The sequence below is a fragment of the Myotis myotis genome, unplaced genomic scaffold, assembly GCF_014108235.1.
Source record: "Myotis myotis isolate mMyoMyo1 unplaced genomic scaffold, mMyoMyo1.p scaffold_m19_p_22, whole genome shotgun sequence".
In the NCBI taxonomy this organism is placed as follows: Eukaryota; Metazoa; Chordata; class Mammalia; order Chiroptera; family Vespertilionidae; genus Myotis; species Myotis myotis.
Window position 1 is genome coordinate 1,287,409 of NW_023416327.1, and position 21,554 is coordinate 1,308,962.

Genomic DNA, 21,554 nt, shown 5'->3' on the forward strand with positions numbered 1-21,554 from the left:
GTTTGTTAACATTAAGTTTTCTTTTAATTCCGGCGGTATTGGGTCCATGGGGGTTAAAGGGACCTCATGTTCCTCCTTCCCGAGAGCTCAGGATGCTCTGTGGGTCCTTCCCCTCAGTTACGGCATCTTACGTCCTCGCCCTCGCTCCTGCTGCCTGGTGTGCTGGCTGGTCAGCATCTCCTCACACACAAATTCTTGAAAAGGAGGGTTTATTGATTCAAACATCACTGATTTTTTTGGGTGTCTTTCTATAACTGGCAGAGTGTGAAGTGCTAAGATGCTGTATTTTTATTTCTAAAAATCCAATGTGGTGTAACATTTCCCTTCCGTTTTGAGTCTGAGTTATAAAGCAGTCAGGTGGGTTATATGCAGTCCCGGGCTGTGTAATAACTGTGTGTGTGCCGTGGTGTGTCAGTGACGTGTTCACTGCAGGCTCAGGCGAGGGCTGAGGGCAGGAGCGGAAGTCCCTGCCTGGCTGATAGAGGGTGGACAGCACTGATGGCCACAGGTGCTGGGTCGTGGAGGCTGCAGAAGCTGCTCCCAGGCCTGGAAGTCTCCCGAGACCACTCAGCAGTGAATTATTCACGTGGCCTTTGTACTGAAAACCTTCCGATTGAACAGCTGTAATTATCCGGACCCTGGAGGGCGTGTGTAATTTACGTTGTATTGATGTTCAATCAGACCTTAATCACCAGCTGGCTGGCAGGGAAATGAGCAGGTAGGACTGGCTGTCACGCTGTCACGGTCTTTAAAACGTCATTAGATGCAGTGAGGTCCCTGAGGGCGGGCTCTGTCCTGCTAGGAGGGAAATGTTTTCTCTCTGAGTCACATGATTCCTGAGCAAACCTCCAGCCCCTGCAGGCAAGCTGCTACCTGCAGGCAAACTAGCCCTTCTGCTCCGGATGAGAGGAGTGCAGGGTTTGGGCCAAAAGCTCTTTGTAAAGTAGAAGATGGTGCTGACCGCCGGCCACTGCTCCGCGGTGACAGCGCCCTGGCACGAGGCCGGTGGTGGCATGCTCACGCTAACCGTGTGTAAGCTGCCTGCTGCTCCTTTCTTGTCATGAGGAATCCAGCAGAACTTACCCTGATGGTTAATACGCTTTAGCCGCGTCTCACAGCGATGCCATGAAGTGCGGTTGGGACACGTGGGCGTGGCCTTACTGTGCCGGTACAGCCCTGATCCCGCAGTCCTTCCTGTGTGCTGCAGGGGCCGCACCTGACGGGCGGTCAGGAGTCAGGGCGTGGCCGTTCCCAGAATGCTGTTGAAAGTGTGTCTAAGAATGAAGACCCGGAAACAAGGCAGCTCGTCCTATAACACACGCTCTAATGTGGCTCTTCCTCCTTTCAGACCTGAAACAGTGTTAAAAAATCAAGAAGTGGAATTCGGCAGAAATCGAGAGAGGCTTCAATTTTTCAAGGTATAAATGTTTGGGGGAACTTTTCTAATTGCAATTTATGAAATATTGGCAGGTAATGGATCTTATGTCTTGAGACCAATAGTTTTTGAACTTCTAGCAGTGAGCTGGGTGGGCTCCCTCTCCCACCCGAGTCCTGGGGACACAGTGGGAAGCGACCATGTACCTGGGCTCTGGAATGTTTTTCTTTGACTTCATTGTGCTTTAATCGTCTGCCGAATGGGTGTGTTTAGGTTTAGTCTGTAGACTTGGGCCCTAGGGGCCATTGGTAAGATGTTTTAGTGTCAGTGGCGAGCACACATTCGTACGATGCACTAACACTGCGTTTCTTTACACACGACCCAGTGGTGTTCGAGAGTGTTCCGGAACGTGGCTCTGATCCCCCCCGGCACGGGCATGGCCCACCAAGTGAGCCTGGAGTACTTGTCCCGGGTGGTCTTCGAGGAGGAGGCCCTCCTCTTCCCCGACAGCGTGGTGGGCACAGACTCCCACATTACCATGGTGAACGGCCTGGGGATCCTGGGCTGGGGTGAGTACACAGCCTGCACCCTGTTCTCTTGGGCGGGGGACGTCGGGCATGAAAGGGCACCAGCAGCAGGTCGCTGTGGCCTGGAGACCGTTCTCTATCCTGGCAGCAGGAAAGGAAGGCTTGATGAGGTGTGCGGGTCAGTGTGTGGTCAGAGGGGATTTATGAAACTCGCACAGTGCCCAGTGAGTGGTTAGCGTGGCCACGACCACATCTGTGAAGATGATGTGGTCATTCTTGTGTAAAGAGCTTCCGTGGCTCCCCTGCCTCTTTATACTCCCAGGCTCCTTTGCAGCTACACCAGGCCCTGCACAGCCTGGTGCTCGGGCCGTCCCCGTCCCCCCCCATGCCTTAGAGACGGTCGGTACTCCCCGAGCTTCACATGCGCTGCTCCCTCCGGCTGAGCGCACTTCCTCTCTCAGCCTGGGATGACTACCAACTTCCTTTTTTTTTTTTTTGTCTGCGCCGTTAGGCCAAGCTGCTTGAGCCTGACCTGGGCTGGGTTCTGTTGGTACCGTATCTTGAGCGTAGCGCCCTACGTAGCCTAACAGGGACTCAGTGTTTACTGAGCTTAGCATGAAGGTAAAATCGGGTTTGCAGCGTGTGAGCGAGAGGACACGGGTTCCGAACCCACATGGTCCCAGGGAAGCAGCTGAGGAGCTCAGGAAACGCCCTATGTCCCCCGCGTCCTGTGCTCAGACGTGCGTCTCGCTGCAGGGGTCGGAGGCATCGAGACCGAAGCCGTGATGCTGGGGCTGCCCGTGTCCCTCACGTTGCCCGAGGTGGTGGGGTGTGAGCTGACTGGCTCCTCCAACCCTTTCGTCACGTCCATAGACGTTGTTCTTGGCATCACAAAGGTACGTGCAGGTGCTGCTGGCGGAACTCCTTCGTCCCGGACGTCCAGACGTGTGTCGCTGCTCACTGACCTGTCCACTCGTCCTCCTTACGAGCGGGGAGGATGGTGCTGTCACTGGGCCATTTCCCACCTTCACTCTGAGAGAGCGGCACCGTGAGGCCGGCTGACCAGGACGTGGGCCCGCACTCCCTCCCAGCACGGGTCCTGGGGCCTCCTGCCCTGCCTTCCGGCCTCGGCAGCAGCTGGGGGCTCCGTGGTGTTGGAGAAAGTCTGGTCTCCTTAACACGTCACTGAGTCACCTGCCCTTCAGGAACCGTTGCTCTCACAGTGGTTCTCAACCTTCTGGCCCTTTAAATACAGTTCCTCATGTTGGGACCCAACCATAAAGTTATTTTCGTTGCTACTTCATCACTGTCATGTTGCTACTGTTATGAATCGTCATGTAAATACCTGATATGCAAGATGGTCTTAGGCGACCCCTGTGAAAGGGTCGTTCGACCGCCAAAGGGGTCGTGACCCACAGGTTGAGAACCGCTGCCTAGGAGATCCTTTCCGAAACAGCGCCTGGGACTGTGGTGGCGGCAGCCTTTCTCTTTCTGTGTGTGTGTCTATTGATGTCAGAGGGGGAGAGAGAAACAGCCATGAGGAGAGAGAATCATGGGTCGGCTGCCTCCCGCACGCCCCCTACCGGGGATCAAGCCCGCAACCCGGGAACGTGCCCTTGACCGGAATCGAACCCAGGACCCCTCAGTCCACAGGCTGACGCTCTATCCACTGAGCCACACCGGCCAGGGCGCGCCAGGCTTTCCTGTGGGCCGTTCTAGCGTTGCTTCTCAGCACTGCGCGTGCGTTCGTACAAGTGCTCTAGGGTTTCCAGTGAGCCGCTGTCTCGCTCCCCCTCGGAGTCCCGTGCTCTCTGACTGGGTTTTGTTGTGTTATTATTTTGACACTGAGTCCATAGGACGGCTGCGTCACGGAGGAGAGCCCTGCAGCAGGTTAGGCTTTGTTGCTGCACAAGCTCGGACTGCGTCAGACAGTTGTGATCATCTGCTGACTCGTTTACGTGATTAAGGCGCGTGCACCTGGGGCTCGCTGTGCTCCCCGGGGGCCAGGCCCCAGCACTTCGGCCGGTCGGTTGTAGGGGGGAGGCCTTCAGGACACTCCGCGGGGGGAGAGGCGGTGCTGCCTCCCTCCCGGCATGCAGTATTGATCTTCCCTAATTTGGAAAGCGTTTGACATCTTACAGAAAGGATTGATTTGGTGTGTGGACCACAGACCCAGAAGCTAAATTGAGAATTACAGCCTATTCCTAGAGGAACAGGAGCATCCCATTATGTGTCTGTAGAAATCGATGCTTCCCTGCGGACATCCTGAAATTAACGGGGCCTCTCGGACCCTCTGGCTGCATCCTAATAGCGTCCTGAGCCTGGTTTGGCATTGTGACTCATGGATACAGAAGTTTATTGTGGAAGATGGCATTTGGTGGAGGTCCTGTTCTGTTCATGGTCTTTGCAGGATTAATCCCGTGTTCTTCAGCGCTCAGCGTGGCGCCTCATTCTTTTGGCGGAAGCAGCAGCTGGGTGTATTTCATCTGTCTTCCCCTCGTTTGCAAAAAAAACCCCATGAATCGAAGGAGACGTCTTCTCTTAGGCTTGAGTTTGTACATCTATGAACTGACCCCCAGCCCTCCACCCGGTGGGACTAACAGTCTCCATCGGTCGGAGGTGGTCTCGCTCTGGTCCCCAGGCTCTCTCCCTGCACCAGCTGAGCCCCTTGTGCAGTGAGGAAGGGTGAGCAGCCGTTTCGGTTGGGAGTAACTAAAAAAGGCTGGTAGAAGGAACTAAGCTTGAAGCCACCTGCTAAACCCTATCAAAATGGAACTCACCTATAACAAATATCGCTGTAAATGTTTGGACGGGAGGTGGAATTTGAAGAGTATATAACTGTGTTCATATACGCAGTTCGATCAGTGTTTCAGTCTAAGTCCCAGATGCCCTTGATGGCTAGAAGCGCGGTTATTTTATGTCCTGCTCAGCAAGGAAAAGACACGCGCACAGGAGTCCACGCTGACCCCAGTCTCAGAACGGGAACATGGGATCCCAGCCATGAGCATCACGCCCTTTCCCACCCCGACTGACAGCGACGCCGACCTCTCCCTCCTGACGGACTGTTCATCTCTAAGTGCCTGCTGCGCCCCAGCGAGCGCGCGTCCTGGGAACAGCGAAGTCCTCTGCTCCCTGTCCCTGGCGCCGGGTGGCGATTGGAGGGCAGGGTTCTCGGAGAGTCCGTGCCCGTCTCGTTGCTAACTGCGTCTGTGTCCCTCCATCCAGCACCTCCGGCAGGCAGGAGTGGCCGGCAAGTTCGTCGAGTTCTTTGGAAGCGGAGTCTCACAGTTATCAATAGTGGATCGGACGACAATAGCAAACATGTGTCCAGAATATGGTGCTACCCTCAGCTTCTTCCCTGTTGACAATGTGACGTTGAAACACTTAGAACATACAGGTAAGAAGACAGAGGTCCTGCGGATAAACACGCCGCCTTCCCGTGTGTGTGTCTGGTGTGTTTTTAATGCTCGTGGCGTTACGTTACTTTGGGACAGTGGCTTCCACATAAACCATCAGGTGACTGTAGTGTTGGGCCTCAAACCCTAGTCTCCTCTGACCCATCGACACGCAGCTTAAAGAAAGAAGCAGAGCACAGGTCGGCACCCCCCGTCCCCCGTCCCCCGTCCCCGCGGTGAGGTGCCCGCCCTGTTCAGCGCTCCTGGTCCTGCTGTGACCGATCACCCTGAGAGGGCTGCTGTGGAGCCGACAGCTGATCAGAAAGGCTCTTCAATGCTGTCAAGTGCTAATTCGCAAAGACCTCGGTTCTGAGAGCCTAGTAATCTGCAGTATTTGTTTCTTGCTCATCGTTGGAATTCAGCACGCCCCAGAGGGTTTCAGAGTTCCTCACTGGATTTCTGTTGTTTATCTTTCAGGTTTTGACAAAGCCAAACTCGAATCAATGGAGACCTACCTGAAGGCTGTGAGGCTGTTCCGGAGTGACCAGAGTGATTCGGGGGAGCCGGAGTACTCCCAGGTGCGTGCGGTCACCCTGGGCCGGTCAGCGCGGAGCCTGGCCACCGGGCTTCGTCCCAGCTCAGATTTGTTCGCTGCGCGGCCTGGACAGCCAGGTAGCCTTCCTGCCTCAGTGTCCTCATCTCTCAGTGCGAAGGTGCTGTCTACCAACAGGGTTCTTGAGAGATGCATACACATTCGTCAGGACAGTCTCAGATGCCTAGTGAGTGCTCAGTGCTGACAGCTGTTGTCATCATCATTGCTACTGACAGATGTGCTCTGTGACCCTGCTCGGACCTCACTCACAGTTACACAGTTTTACTGCAGTGAGGCTGAGGAGGAAGGAAGGTTCACTCGGCCGCCTCTCCCTCACCCACAGGCAGAGAGGGGTCCGAGCCCAGAGGCAGGGAGTGCACAGCTGGCCCAGGCGCCTGTAGAGACAGCGTTCCTGTGGGCGGGAGGACCGTGGGAATAAAAGTTCATGTAGAGTGTCCAGTGTTGGTGCGATAGTTTGCATACGCATCTGCTAGTCTTTTAGCAAATTTTCATAAGTTAAATGGGGTTTTTAAATATCTTTGGTGGGTGTGTTTCCCCATGATAACAAGTTGCGTTAAAAAAACATAAATATGCCCTGACCGGTGTGGCTCAGTGGATAGAGCGTCGGCCTGCGGACTGAAAGATCCCAGGTTCAATTCCAGTCAAGGGCATGTACCTTGGTTGCAGGCACATCCCCAGTGGCGGGTGTGCAGGAGGCAGCTGATCGATGTTTCTCTCTCATCGATGTTTCTAACTCTCTATTCTCCCTTCCTTTCTGTAAAAAATCAATAAAATATATTTTAAAAAAACAACAACATAAATATACTTATTCTTTCCCAGAAAGTAGTGCTTGAGTTGGAATCCGTCCCTATGAACCCTCATTCCCCCCCTTCCCTTCTCGCCTGTCCCAGGTGATCCGGATCAACCTGAACTCCATAGTGGCAACTGTCAGTGGTCCCAAGAGGCCGCAGGACAGAGTCGCTGTGACGGAGATGAAGAGTGACTTCCGCGCTTGCCTGAGTGAGAAGGTGGGCCTCGCTGTGTATGTGGGCGCAGGGGAGAGCGGGCGGGTCTCGGGCGGTCGTCCACACGGGGGTCCTTCAGTTCTCAGTTAAAATGTTGGTTTCCTGGTCACAACACCCTATTTCACGTGCAGAGCACGGGCGTGTTCCCACGGTCACAGCCGTTTCTGTGCGATCTCTAGACTCTGTGACTCCCAGACACCAAGGGAGACGCCGCCTGTCTGAGCCCCGTGGCTTTCCTCCTCGGTTCTGAAGGCTGGTCCTGCGCTTCCTTCCTAACTTACATCTTTATCACTTGTTGATTTTCTTGTGGGAGATGTCAGGCTTGTACAGGAGTAAAACTGTTGTGAATCCCATGGGCCTTGCAGATTCTGCACACGCACTCACGCACGCGCACACACGCACACGCACAGTCATTGGGAGCAAATCCTCGGGGCCATTTTAACAAAAGCTGGTCCCGCCTCCTGAGCTCTGCTGTGAGCAGGGACGGTTGAGGACCAGAGCCGAGGGTGAGCCGGCCCCGGCGAGGCTGGGCTCGCAGCAGAGAGAACTGGACAGTGGACGCCTCCTGGCGGCACATGCAGGGTCCAGCTGAGTCACGGCTGCTGCCCGTCTGGCCGTTGGCACCTCTCACGTGTGTCTGACGTCACGTGTTCAACCCCCGCGTGTGTTTTCTTTTTCCTTTTTTTCTCTTTGTTTTTATTGATGTCAGAGAGGAAGGTAGAGGGAGAGATAACAAACATCAGTGATGAGAGAGAATCACTGATTGGCTGCCTCCTGCACGGCCCCACTGGGGATCAAGCCCGCAACCCGGGCATGTGCCCTGGATCGGGAATCGAACCCGGGACCCTTCCGTCCACCGGCCAATGCTCTATCCACTGAGCCACCCTGGCCAGGGCCGTGTTTTCTCTGCGTGTCCAGAGCATGCAGTTCACGTTTGTGTGGGACTCTCTCCAGGTTGGATTCAGAGGCTTCCAGGTTGCGGCCGAGAAGCAGAGCGACACCATCTCCCTTCACTATGAAGGAAGCGACTACCGCCTGTCGCACGGGGCCGTGGTCGTAGCCGCTGTCACCAGCTGCACCAACAACTGCAACCCGTCCGTCATGCTCGCGGCCGGTAGGTGGCGGTTCAAGGCCATCGTCGTCTTTTCCTCAGTCACTGTGCCTTTCTGTCTGTCAGTCTGTCCCGCAGGTGGGGGTAGGGGTTGTGTCGAACAGGTCGGACGGTGAGGGCGCTCTGAGGTTTTAGGTAGGTCTTTACGGGCCTAAGGTTGACTTACGTCATCAGTGTTCTTTTTATGACGCAGGAGGTACATTTTTCTTATAACTTATTTATCTATTAGTTTAGGTCGTGTCTGCCTCTGCTAACCCAGGAGGACTGTGACTAGCAGATCTGGTGTCTGTGGGCGTGGCCATGGCTGTGCGGGGTCCACTGAGCGTGTGAGAGGCGACACTGGCCAGGCTGCCACGCCATCAGTGTGTGTACGGGACACCTGGTTCCTGTGGGAGCTCCTGTCACGTTACTAAGTGGCTTAGTTTGTTGTGATGGTGGCGACTGAAACAGCTCAGTCTGTGTCGTGTGTGAGGCTGTGCCCTCGGGCTGCACCACACTCAGTGCAGAGGTGCTGTGCCGACGGCAGCGTTGGTGTCAAATGAACCAAATCAGTGGAAAAAATGATAAAATAAACGTATGAATGTGGACCTTCACCCACCTGTGAACTGGAGACCCAGCCGGTGAATGGGCCTGTCTTGTCCACTTTCGTGTCGGCAGCCAGCGCCATGGTCACCTGGTTTGTCCCCGGGCAGGTCTCCTGGCGAAGAAGGCGGTGGAGGCGGGTCTGCGGGTGCAGCCGTACATCCGGACCAGCCTGGCGCCCGGCAGCGGGATGGTCACGCATTACCTCAGCTCCAGCGGCGTGCTGCCCTACCTGCGCACGCTCGGGTAAGCCACGTCCTCGGCCGCGTCGTCCTCCCGGCCGCGTCGTCCTCTCGGCCGCGTCGACGTGGGCTCAGCAGAGCCGGGGCTGCGCGTCCGGGCCTGTCCTGTGCGAGGAGAGGAGAAAGGCTTAGTCCCCGCAGTCCCCAGGCCACGGCCACGCGCCGCCCGAGGCCTCACCGAGCAGCACGGGGGCAGCCGCGTCAGGCAGGGCGCTGGCGAGAGGAGATGTGACGGGAAGACGAGCAGGTCAGACCGGGTGACAGTGACAGGCAGGGATGGTGCCAGCCAGTGCTGCTCTCCCGCGCCCGGAGGTCAGTTCTCAGAAAGGAATGCAGTTCTGCAGGTTGCACTATGAACTGAGTAAGCTGCTTTTTTTAAAAGTATTTTTATTGATTTCAGAGAGGAAGGGAGAGGGATAGAAAGGAATATCAGTGATGAGGGGGATTATTGATCAGCTGCCTCCTGCACGCCCCCATTGGGGATGAAGCCCACACTCAGGTGTGTGCCCTGACGGGAATGGAACCATGGCCTCCCAGTTCCTGGGTCGATGCTCAGCCCCTGAGCCACGACAGCCGGGCTCAATCATACTATCTTACCTAAATCGTCAATTCCTTGCAGGCCGGATAATTTTATGTTTTTGTGGGATGGTGTTTGTTTTTTTTTTTATAAGAGCATCTGAAAATAACTTTGTGGATTTTATGTATAAGTTTTTAGTTATATCATCTGGATATCTTTGTCAGGGACTCTTTCTTCTGGGCTTAATTGGTCGAGAGGGGAAGGACTGACTGCTGTCAGTCCCAGCCACAGAGCCTCTCGGGCCTTCGTCAGGTGACAGCCAGGCCCTCTGATACTTCACAGTGTAAACCCTTTGGAAGGAAGTACAGGACGGTTTTGAGTCGTTGTGTTCCCAGCAGGAGTCTGAGGGCTTGCTTGTGCAGTGTCAGGGACAGTTCATCACATCCCCCTGGGCAGCCTCCGCCCCGGCCCCTCCGGGTGTGCCCCTCCTCCCCCGGGTGTGCCCCTCCTCCTCCGAGGGTGCGTGTGGGCGCGGTGGGCAGCCAGCCCGAGGGCAGCCTGGGCCCAGGGCTGGGAGGTGAACGGACGGGCATGGCCGGTCTGTGCTCCACGACTCCTCAGGTAGCTGGTCCAGCGAGGAGAGGAAGCCGCCTGCCCTTTCTCACGCGCACACGTGTGCTGCTCTGGCCAACCTGGTGCTTTTCTGCCGCAGATTTGAAGTCGTCGGCTATGGCTGCTCGACGTGCGTGGGGAACACAGGGCCCCTGTCAGAAGCCGTTCTGAGTGCAGTGAAACAGGTAACGGCTCGGCGAGGCGGCTCCACGCTGCCCCTGCACTGGGCTTTGTCATTCAGTTACAGAAAGTGTACGCTGATGTGCTTATGTTTCTCTAGTCCTCACACCGTCCGTCTTAAAATAATTAGAATCATGTTTTGATTCTCGAAATAATTTCTTTAAAATGTAAGGAGTTATTTGAGCTTATTTGTGCTTCATAATTGGAAATGTGCTTTTTGGTTATCTTGCCCTAAGAAATGTCACATTTGAGGTTGCTTTATGATTCTCCAAATTCGTACCATCTCTTGAACTGACTAGATCTGTGTGTGTGTTTCAGGGTGACCTGGTTACCTGTGGAGTTTTATCTGGAAACAAAAATTTTGAGGGCCGTCTTTGTGACTGTGTCCGTGCCACTTACCTTGCCTCTCCGCCCCTGGTGGTCGCGTACGCCATCGCCGGCACCGTGAACATAGACTTCCAGACAGAGCCTCTCGGTACGTCCGCGTACGTGTGCTCACACCGTTCGTTCTGTGGATTATTCCGGGGACTTGTCCCATAGGCGTAGTGATGAACTTCTGCATTTGAAGGAAGAGCACAGAATGTGCGAGTCATCAGTTCTTCCAGCGGCTTAAGCCGGTGAACCATTACCACTGGTTGTTGATAATGCACTTGGTTCTCTGGTGTGACTTTGGAACTGTCTTGAGGGAGTGACAGTTTGTATTCATTTTTTACCAGGCACGGACCCCGCGGGCAAGGACGTCTACCTGCAGGACATCTGGCCGAGCCGAGAGGAAGTCCAGCGGGTGGAGGAGGAGCGGGTCCTGTGCTCCGTGTTCAAGGCGCTGACGGAGAAGATGGAGGTCAGAGCTCCGGGCTTCCTGGTGGCTCACCGCGTGGCCGTGTGGGCGGCACTCCGCGTGCTCTCTGAAGGGAGAGACGTTGAAGTGACGTGATTTGCATGCGCAGTGTGAATGCGTGAGGGTCGCTTTAAGTCTGGGCTCTGATATCTAGGAGAACAGCTGGGAGGACTGGAGTTTGTGTCATTGCTCACAGAAGTGTAGCGGCTGGCGGGGCTCAGCCGTTGAGCGTCGGCCCAGGAGCCAGGAGGTCACTGGGTGGTTCCTGGTCAGGGCGCATGCCGGGTTGCTCGCTCCCCAGCGTGGAGGGGCAAGAATTGAGTGCAAACAGTGAAATCTCCCACTCACTCTCCTGAGAGGTGTCAGATTCCTAAGCATCTTCCAGAGGGTTTTTTGCACATACAAGCACAAAACACATAAATACAAGTCAGAAAGGCATTTATTCACTTAAATGTTTACTGAGCACCTGCTCTGGTTAGCCTGTGTCTGTGAATAAAACAGAATTCTCATGGGGAGAACAGACAGTGAGTAGTGCTCAGAATGATTAGGGAAGTTATACAGTATATTAAAAAGGGATGCATGCTATGGAAAAATACAGATACAAAATATAGGACAAAGAGGACCAGTTGGGCAAAATGTGGGAGTAAGCTGCAGTTTTATGTGGGAGGGTTGAGAACATGGCCTTGAGCTAAGGTTAAAGAGGCGAACAGGTCAGTCACATACCTGGGCCGAGAGCGAGGCTTTCCCGGCCTCAGGAGGGGACCTGGAGGAGGCCTGCTGGCTCCACAGGACGTGAGGGTGGCGGGAGGAAGTGATGCAGCCGGGGGAGGGGCCGGCCTGTGGGGAGTTGGTTGGAGCTGCTGTAACTGTGGTCTTTGCTCTGAGTGGAGTGAAGGGAGGCGTCACCATCAGAGGCCGGCCCTGTGTCTATGAGCCGTGCTGGGGGCGCTGAGGCCGGAGCAGGGACAGTCGTGGCCCAGCCCGGGCGATGCAGGGCCCTCGGTGCTGAGCAGTGGACACGGGCATGTGGTTGGGGAGGACGATACACGGGGCGGGGGTGGGACGGGTCGCAAAGCAGAGGCTTTTCTGTCCTGTTCTTCAAGGTGAGCAGCAGCACCCCCCACACACACACAGCACACAGCATACTCAGAAACACAGCACACTCAGACACACACAGCACACAGCACACTCAGAAACACAGCACACAAACAGCATACACACAGAGCACACACACAACACACAGCACACTCACACACACACACTCAGACACACACAGCACACAAACAGCATACACACAGCACACACACCACACACAGCACACAAACAGCATGCACACTCACACACACACACACATATAGCACACAACACAGCACACTCTCACACACACACACACACAAATAGCATACACAGCACACTCACTCTTCAGCAGCGTGTGCGGACCTTTCTAAATTCTCCAGCTTCCTCTGGATTCATTAAGGTTTTTGGTTTTTGGTGGGCTTTTTATAATCACCTGAGGATATGTTCATTGATTTTTAGGGGGGGGGAGAGAGCGACGCAATCAGTTGTCTCCCTTTCTCACCCCAACTGGGCATGGGACCGAAACCTAGGTAGGTGCCTTGACTGGGGATTGAACCTGCAACCTGTTGGTGCACGGGCTGACGCTCCAACCAACTGAGCCACCTGGTCAGGGTGGATTCTATAGCCTTTTATATTCAGTTTATAATAAAAATTAACTCTGGAGGTGTTCCTGAGAATTCGGCGTGCTGAGATTATTCCTCCGAGGAATACCATGATGGTTTATTTATTTTTTAATATATTTTTATTGATTTCAGAGAGGAAGGGAGAGGGAGATAGAAACATCAATGATAAGAGAGAATCATGGATCGGCTGCCTCGCACACACCCCGCACTGGGGATGGAGCCCGCAACCTGGGCTTGTGCCCTGACTGGAATCAAACTCGGGACCCTTCAGTCCACAGGCCGATGCTCTGTCCACTGTGCCACACTGGCCAGGGCGCCATGATGGTTTAGAATGCGCTGTGTCGCCTTTCTTAGGAAATGGATAAGACCTTTCTTATTATCCTAACCTAAGTGCTACTTTATCCCCGCAACCATTTCCATAAGCCTCGTCCTGACTCCGCGTCTCCTTCCACAGACGGGCGACAAGCGCTGGAATTCCCTGGACGCACCAGATTCCATCTTGTTTCCGTGGGACTCCAAGTCCACGTACATCAGGTGTCCCTCGTTTTTCGACAAGCTGGTAAGCACGGTTGTAGTTTTCCTCTCTGAGGGGTGGTTGTGAAGGAACACCCCATGGAGTTCAGCGCCTTCCCCTTCCTTCACCTTTAGACCAAAGAGCCGGCCGCCCCGCAGCCCATCGAGAACGCGCACGTCCTGCTGCACCTGGGGGACGCCGTCACCACCGACCACATCTCCCCCGCGGGAAGCATCTCCCGCAGCAGTGCCGCCGCCAAGTACCTGACGAACAGAGGGTGGGTGCCGCCGCGGTCACTCCTTCCTCGGCGTGTCTGCAGGGAGCACACGCTGCCTGGCGGCCGGTGCGGGGCATGGGCACGCCGTAACGGGCCTCTCGCACCTGCCTTTGCTGAGAGCTTTGGAGGTGGAAATTGATTTCAATAGAGCCCCTGTGGTCTACACGAGAAACCAATCGGAAATGAGATTTTTTCCTGGTGCTACTTTGTTGGAAGGTCAGTGTGGCCCTGGCCGGTGTGGCTCAGTGGGTGGAGCTTGGCCTGCCCTTCCACATAAAGGCTGGTGGTTGGCTCTGGCCACGCTCCTGCGTGGGAGCGCAGACTGTCCATGTGCTTGGTGAGCTGGAGAGCGAGTGCCCATTCCTGAGGCTGAGCTGGGCTTGTATCAAATCAAAAGCCAGGTGTGTTTTTAATCCTCACTCACGGGTAAGTTTTTCATTGATTCTAGAGAGAGGAAGGGAGAAACGTTGATGGGAGAGAGAAACATTGGTTGGTTGCCACGCGTATACGCCCGGCCGGAGCTCGAACCCGCGGCCTGGGTCTGTGCCCTGACCGAGAATCGAACCCGCCACCTTTCTGCGTGTGGGGCACCACTCCCACCACCTGAGCCACACCAACCGGGGCAAGACAGGTCTTACCCCGCCACGGGACCCCACGTCGGGTATGAGGATACGGGGGCGGAGACGTGTGCGATGACAGCATAGAGAGGCGGTCGGCACAGCCTGGGTGCAGAAAACCTGCCCTGAAGTACAAGGGGACAGAGACGTTAAGGGAGCGCAATGACGGGATGAATTTATGAGCCATATGTGCACCCTGATTTGAACAAACCATCAGAAAGGCCTGGAGACGGGCCATCGAGTGTTAACTGGCTACGCGACAGTAAGAAATCATAGCTGCTTTTGTTGTCTTTTTTCTTTCTATTTTGTTATTGATCTTTTTAAGGGTCCATATCTCCTAGAGAAAGGACCTGGAATGTGTACAGTTCAGATACGCCGAGTTCTGTGGGCATTCGCTGTTCCCTTTTCCCTGCTTTCCTAGATGCTGGAAATTTTCTGTAATAAAGTGCTTTCGAGTAACTTTTCCGATGCGTGGCTTTCTTGCAGCCTTACCCCTCGAGAATTCAACTCCTACGGAGCCCGGAGAGGCAACGACGCTGTGATGACAAGAGGCACTTTCGCAAACATCAAGCTTTTGAATAAGTTTATTGGAAAACCGGCTCCCAAAACCATTCACTTCCCGTCGGGACAGACGGTGAGGATGCGTGCGAAGCGTTGAGACCTGTGCTGACGGAGGCAGGCCTCGTGTGAAGGGTCGTTGTTTGTTTTCTTCCGCAGCTGGATGTGTTTGAGGCTGCAGAGCTGTACCAGAAGGAAGGCATCCCACTGATCATCTTGGCGGGAAAGAAGTACGGCTCCGGGAGCTCCAGGGACTGGGCGGCCAAGGGGCCGTATCTGCTGGTACCGAGTCTTACGTTTCACCCCTTAAGCCTCAGGTTTAACTGTTTACCCGCAACGTCCTGTCAAGGTTTATCGTACTCATTTGGACTTTCTGGCTTGTCCTGATCTTTATGTGTGGGGTTTTTGAAGGGCTCTTCTGGGAGCTAGTTGCGTTGATATCCTGAGTCTGAGCCTGCATCACCTTTTCTTACTTGAGGAAATCAGTAATCATGTGTCCCCACTGGTGGCGCTATGTGCCAGGCTCCCGGGAGGTGAACACTCAGAGGTGTGGGCCCAGTTTTACTCTGTTTCCCCATGAGGCGCTGACGGGGCTCCGTCTCCTGTGGCTGCTCCTCGGGGGGGTGTGGGGGGGAAGCAGCTAGACGGCGGGCGAGCACAGTCCCGTGGCTTGCGTGATGCGTGTCCCCCGCCAGCTCAGACGTCAGGCGCGAGTGGGTCCCTGCAGGTGTGGTGGGAGGCTGGTCACGCCCCTCTCGCCCTCGTGTGCGTGAGGCTCCGGTCTTCTCAGTCCTGACGCCCTGAGTGGACACAGCCTGGGGCTGTGGGCGCATGAAGCTTCTCTTTCTGAGGTTCTACAAGGACTGTGAACACTAATGATCGGTGCAGCCTTTCTTCTGAAATCTCCTTAGTCTTTGGTTCACGTTCTGGGCCTCAGGTGGTCCTGACTGTCGGTTCAGTTGGACACTAACACGCAGACGGCACGGCTGGGCTGGGCTCCGGCAGCGTGGGCCTTGCTCGGGTGACGATGGGGATGGCAGAAGCTACATGTCTCTGAGCCGTTCAGTGTCTTCAGGGATGGAGACCCTTGGGGACACGGCTCAGCATCGCCCTTGCTCCAGAGGGGGTCCCCCGCCTGCCCTGGGCCGGGTCCTCGTCTCAGACCCACCGACAGGGTGGTGCCCTCCAGGGGGCGCAGACCCATTCTCAGGTTAAACCGGTGCAGGCCCAGGTCTGCACACACACAGATGCACGTGTGTCTGTGGTAAATTCCTGGGGGTGACGGTGAGGAAGGCGTGACGGGGGGATGTGTAAAAAGGCCCCTGAGGGGAAGTGATTGTAAAAGTGGAGGAGCCGGGTCTGGAGCTGCTCTGCCTGTTTTATCCAGAGAGAACCCCTCCTCTTCGGGAGCAGGACTGGTCGCACAGCTTCCTGCTGCTCCGACTCGGACAGCACCAGTCTCGGCCCTAGCCCCGCCTGTGCCCGTGCCTTGTTGTCTGTGGGTGGACCGGGCCTTGCTGGCCCCCCGTCGTGGTTTATACTGTTCTCAGCGTTGTCTGCTCGGCTGTCCCCGTGTCCTCCCCTGCGTGGCACAGAGTTCACTCAGCTGCTCCCTTCTGTTCCCTGGTCGCAGTGGCATCTCCGGAGGGAGTGCACACACATGTGAGAGCCTCAGGGACAGCCCGACAGAAGCCCCCGGGCCCAGGCCCCCGCGCCCGTCAGAGCTCGTGCTGTGTGCAGGCCCGCGCCCGGGAGGGGCAGGGGCACAGACCCGCCTGTGAAAGGCTCTGATGCTCGGATGCCTCGCCCTTAGTGTGGACTGGGCGCTGGACGGTTTTACAGAAAGGCCAAAAGCGGGATGTTTCTTTCTCCTTTAAGATGTGCAGTGAAGGGGCTTCCAGAGGAGGGAAGGAAGTAAGTGTGCGTGTGTTGCAGGGCGTGCGGGCTGTGCTGGCAGAAAGTTACGAGAAAATCCACAAGGACCACCTGGTCGGCATTGGCATCGCCCCCCTGCAGTTCCTCCCCGGGGAGAACGCCGAGACCCTGGGCCTGACGGGCAGAGAGACCTTCTCCCTGGCCTTTCCTGAAGAGCTGTCTCCCGGCATCACGCTGACCATGAAGGTACCCCTCAGCTCGGACGTAGGGCCTGCGCCGTGTGTGGGGAGACGCTGCGCGTGAGGCCCCGCCGTCCCGGGGGCTTGCTCTGACGTCAGGTGGGAGCGTGAGCCGGGCAGGTGGCCGGGTGGCCTTGCAGGGGTGAGATCTCCGAGGGAAGGCGGGCAGCAGGGCACGCGACCCCGGAGGAGGGGCGTGCGCACGTGCCGGCCGCCTTTCCTGCTCGCGGCTCTGTCCCGACCTCACGTTCATCGGCTGAGGGGCCTCTCCACAGGAAGGCAGAGCTGAACGTCAAGTTAGGGCCACAGGCTTTAAGGAAAAGAAAAGGGGGGACAGGTGTTCTGTGCGATGATGTTTGATGTAAATGGACGTGAGTAGCGGGTGCAGCTTTCCTGGTCAGCAAGTCAGAATCCACAGGACGGGGTTCACGTTCTAGGTGAGATCATGTGACCCTTCAGAGTCAGGGATGACGAGGTCTCCTTAGCTGCGAGGCCCGGGGTGGACGAAAGTGTGGGGGAGCAGTCCTTGTGTAGGTCAGCGGTTGTGGCCACTCAGGGACACTCACGCGATGTTTCTGTTTGTTTGCAGACAAGCACTGGGAAAGCGTTCCGCGTGATCGCTTTGTTTGAGAACGACGTGGAGATAACCTTGTACCAACACGGAGGATTGTTGAACTTTGTGGCACGGAAATTCTCATAGTACCCACTCCCCACGGACCCCTTTCCAGACTGGTCACTGCGAGCCATGCCCCCGGTGCCGGACCGGGACCCGCCGTGGCGCTGCAGACCCGCCCTCCCTGTCTCACCGCGGGGGTGGTCGGCTCCGAATCACGCAGCGGCAGAACGAACTCTTCCCGATTTTAATCCTACACGAATGGTGCTATTCACATTGCTCGTCAGCGTGGAGTGTGTGGTGGACGAGAGGTGAGTATGAGGCCCGCCACCGATTGTAAATAAAGGCGGGACTTGGCTTGTGCTGGAGCTGGCCCCGTGCGGAGCTTCCTGAGTGGTCTGTTCAGTTTGCATCCTGAGAACTGCGTGCGCTGTTGTTGGTGTGAAGGCAGGAGAGGGACACGTCAGAAGCCAGATGAGACTCGTGTGGGAGGTGGGATCTGATGGACTCCAGGTGGACGAGTTCCTCTTCAGACGGTGCTGGGGGCAGCGGCTTGCTTCGTGGAGACATGGGCCAGGTACCCTCAGCCTCAGCGCCACCTGCAAGGGGAGGACCTGCCCGCACGGCCCTGTCCAGCTCCGCTCGTCCCTCCCCCGTGAGGCTGGACGGGACACCCTGAGCGAGGCCCCGCCACGTGCCAGCGACAAGGCGTCGTGTGCAGCCCTAACGTCAGGCACTCGCGGCCGAGCCTCTGGGAGGACGGGGCTGGCCCATCTGAGGGGGGTGAGGGGTTTGCTCACCTGACGTGGTGCTGTCACCCCCCGGCACCTGATGGCTAGGGACCGCCGACCAGAATGTGGGTGCTCAGTCCGAGGCATTGTCAGTGTTGGCTGTTTCTTAATGACTTTGGTTGATGTCCTGTCATTTTGAATCCGTGTTTTACTTGGTTTGGATGATCTGTGGGTGCTGTCACTGTTTTTGTTGTAACCAAAGCTGACCCTCAGGCTAGAACACTGAGTTCTCTCCGGACGCGTCTGCTCCCACCTCGAGTGCTGTCTCCAAGAAGCGGGGCAGCTTTTAAGAAAAAGTTTGGATAATGAATTTCAGAAAGTCCTACGCCCCTTTTTAAATCAAGAAAGTAACTTACATGGCAAATTTTCTCACAGAAGGTCTTGAGTGTGACCCGATTCAGTTGCTGCATTTGAGCATCAGTTCACACGGCACAGGAAGAGGGTTCCTGGCTCAAATGCTGGAGCTCACCCAGTGGGTGAAGACCACTGAGGCCTTTGCACACAGTCCTGCCGTCTCTTCACCGTCCTGCAGATACGTGCTCAGACAGTTAGCCGGGCTGGAGCTTGACAATTCCCTTTATTTAAAAATGTTACGTGGTACTTACAGATCCAATGGTGTTCTTGATTATTTTATTCTCTGTCTTTGTCCATGCATGTGTGTTCCTAATTTACATGAAGCTATGAGTTAGGGATGGAGAAATTCCCAGTTGAATGTTGAAATGCCTGTGATAGGATTTGAAGAAATGGTCATTCCGGATTGGGCTGGGGCAGGCATCAGTGTCGGGTTTAAGGATGTTATAATGTATCGCCCGTGGCAGAGGCCTGGGTGTCGGCATAAACAGCTGGCCCAGGAGATGCAGACCATAAAGCAAGCTATGAATGAAGCACTGAAATTCCCATCGGCCTCGCCGAGCAATAGTACAAGCAAACCTCGCATTTCAGGAACAGAATCGAGGGCCTCTTCATCTCTTGCTTATATACAATGAACCAAAAAGCTGGATGAGCATGGTTATCGGTCGGGGAGGAAACTGCTGTATGTCCCAGTGTGTCCCTTACAGCTGCCTCCAGCCAAACGCTGTTTGCAGAAACGCGGCCTCGGCTGGTTTTTGTTTGACTTCCCTCCTTTGTTAGCGCTGTCTGGGCAGTGACGTGTTAAAGAATACCGTGGAGAGGACACGTGGTTACATAAGAGACGGAAGTCGGTGTTGGAGAGTTAAAGCACATGACGCTGCACAGCGTTGCCTGTTCCATGCCTTGGGTTGTGTGACTCCTGCAAAGTGAATCGGTGAGAACGCATCCAGCACCGTGCTGCCATGGTTACGCTGAAGGTTCCCAGGCCGGCAGCTGTCGCATTTCTTGTTTTGTCTCCGATGTCCGGGTGGCACCTGAGAGCAGTGTCGGGACCCTGCAGCCAGGTGCTTAGTGTCTCACTGGTGGTCACACTGCAGTGGCTCTGAAGGGAAAGTACAGCTCGGGCTGGCAGGGCCGTGGCCTCTGCCTCCGCGCGCACCGTGTGCGTCGCCCGCGCGGGGAGGAGAGGCGGGCGGGGAGAGATGAGCCGACTGGCATGTCTCCGCGGCTGAATTAAGAGACACCTTTCTCCCGCCTTTGGGTTGAGGAGACGGTACTAAGGTGCTGGGTGCTGGGGAATGAAGAGGGAGGGGAGGAGATGGACTTGGGCTTCCTCGGGGCCTTCTCCTGGAGTGTGACAGTGCCCGTGTCCCATCCATTCACACAGCACCCGACCATGAACACCTTATCTCCTTCAGCAACTACCGATTGTCAATCACTTAAGCCAACAACACAGTGTAGCAGTTTTAAGTTCAATGATGTTAAGTATTGTATAGAAATATATTGGAGGCAAAGTTCAGTTGATGACAATTGTGTATATGTTATTGATGCTGTAAATTATTTTTAATAAAGAAAATTGTATTATCACCTGTTTGACTCTTCTAATAAAATATTTTGTGGTGATTGCAAACAAAACACCTAACAAAGAGAAATAGGGTGGCATCTAGAATTTTCAAACAGTGGGGCGTGCAGGAGGCAGCTGATCGATGATTCTCATCATTGATGTTTCTCTCTCCCTTCCTCTTTGAAATCAATAAAAATATACTTAAAAAAAGAATAGGGCCCTGACCAGTTTGGCTCAGTGGATAGAGCCTCGGCCTGTGGACTGAAGGGTCCCAGGTTTGATTCCGGTCAAGGGCATGTACCTTGGTTGCGGGCACATCCCCAGTAGGGGGCATGCAGGTGGCAGCTGATGGATGTTTCTAACTCTCTATCCCTCTCCCTTCCTCTCTGTAAAAATTCAATAAAATATATTTTTAAAAAGAATAGGACAAAATGAACATAGTGAGGGGGGAGAATTCATGAGCTGCCTGAGGGACAGGTATGCAGGTGCCCTAATGGGCCAACAGGAGTCAGATTCTGGCCACAGAAAACCGAATCAGAGCTGGTGTTTCACAGCCTAAAGGGATGAGATGTGTCGAGACTGGGGCTGTAGGAAGCTGCTACTTGGAGATAAGAACCAAATCTAACGGGAAAGGCCAGCCCTCAGCAGAGGTTTGGGACACATCCGAGGCAATCACGGGGCTGCAGATAACCGAGGGCGCTACACGCTGATGGAAAAAAAGAATAAAAACATGAGATGGGGCTGTGCATTCACAAAAAACAAGGCCCCAGCTGCCTGCGTGGGCGGGTGGCGAGATCCCCCCTCGGAAGTCCTACAGCTTCTGACCCAACTACTGATCCGCCTCCTTTCCATTCGTTATACTGAAGTCAGTGGCTTGGGAAGAGAGCAGGAAACGGGGTGCTGTGTGTCTGGCCCCTGCAGCTCCCCATCGGCACTCGGAGTGTGCACACCTACCAGGATTGCTCCACCCGCGATCCTGGGAGCTGGGTCTGTGCAGAACGCAGCCAGCCCGTCCGCCGGGACCTCCCATCGGACCTGCAGCTCCGGGGACGTGGGTCCGAAGGCGGCCTCCGGGGTGCGTGCTGCCCGCAGGAAGGGGAGGAGCAGAAAGGGTGCGAGTCGCGCCCAGACACCGACGATCCCTAGAAAAAACGGCCCTTGGAAACCTCCTACCGGGACTGTGCACACCGCGCAGTGCAACTCAATAGCCGGAAGCAGCCAGCTTAGAGCTGCTCGCCGGGGGGCGGGGCAGGGTACCGACGAGCCAATCAGAAACAAGGAGCCCCGTTACGCGGCGAGGCATCCAGATTTTGACTGACGTGAGCCCCGAGAGGAGGCGGGGTCAGATTGCAGAGAGCTAATCAGAAGCCTAATCTCATCCTGAATATTCTAGATAGCGCGGGGCGGGGCCTTGCCTTCCCTTCGCCCGCGCTGATTGGCGGTGGCGTTCTCTCAAGCA

General features: G+C 55.4%; 1 protein-coding gene across 5 annotated transcripts in view; it reads left to right on the forward strand.

The window, feature by feature from the left end:
- IREB2 (iron responsive element binding protein 2) overlaps positions 1-20,120 on the forward strand; it is a 37,994-nt gene extending 17,874 nt beyond the window's left edge. For 2 of the 5 annotated variants that reach the window (XM_036355253.1, XM_036355256.1), the window contains 17 exons: positions 1,349-1,418; positions 1,761-1,944; positions 2,659-2,798; positions 5,128-5,299; positions 5,775-5,875; positions 6,801-6,917; positions 7,869-8,028; positions 8,718-8,853; positions 10,079-10,163; positions 10,477-10,633; positions 10,875-10,999; positions 13,151-13,255; positions 13,345-13,487; positions 14,591-14,738; positions 14,822-14,944; positions 16,598-16,783; positions 17,366-20,120. In XM_036355253.1, coding sequence (XP_036211146.1) covers positions 1,349-1,418; positions 1,761-1,944; positions 2,659-2,798; positions 5,128-5,299; positions 5,775-5,875; positions 6,801-6,917; positions 7,869-8,028; positions 8,718-8,853; positions 10,079-10,163; positions 10,477-10,633; positions 10,875-10,999; positions 13,151-13,255; positions 13,345-13,487; positions 14,591-14,738; positions 14,822-14,944; positions 16,598-16,783; positions 17,366-17,476 — 2,263 coding nt within the window. In that variant the 3' untranslated portion in view covers positions 17,477-20,120. Of the gene's footprint in view, positions 1-11; positions 719-1,348; positions 1,419-1,760; positions 1,945-2,658; positions 2,799-5,127; positions 5,300-5,774; positions 5,876-6,800; positions 6,918-7,868; positions 8,029-8,717; positions 8,854-10,078; positions 10,164-10,476; positions 10,634-10,874; positions 11,000-13,150; positions 13,256-13,344; positions 13,488-14,590; positions 14,739-14,821; positions 14,945-16,597; positions 16,784-17,365 lie in introns of those variants that run through there. The other 3 variants (XM_036355255.1, XR_004975094.1, XM_036355254.1) reach the window with 3 other exon arrangements.
- Positions 20,121-21,554: the final 1,434 nt, after the last annotated feature.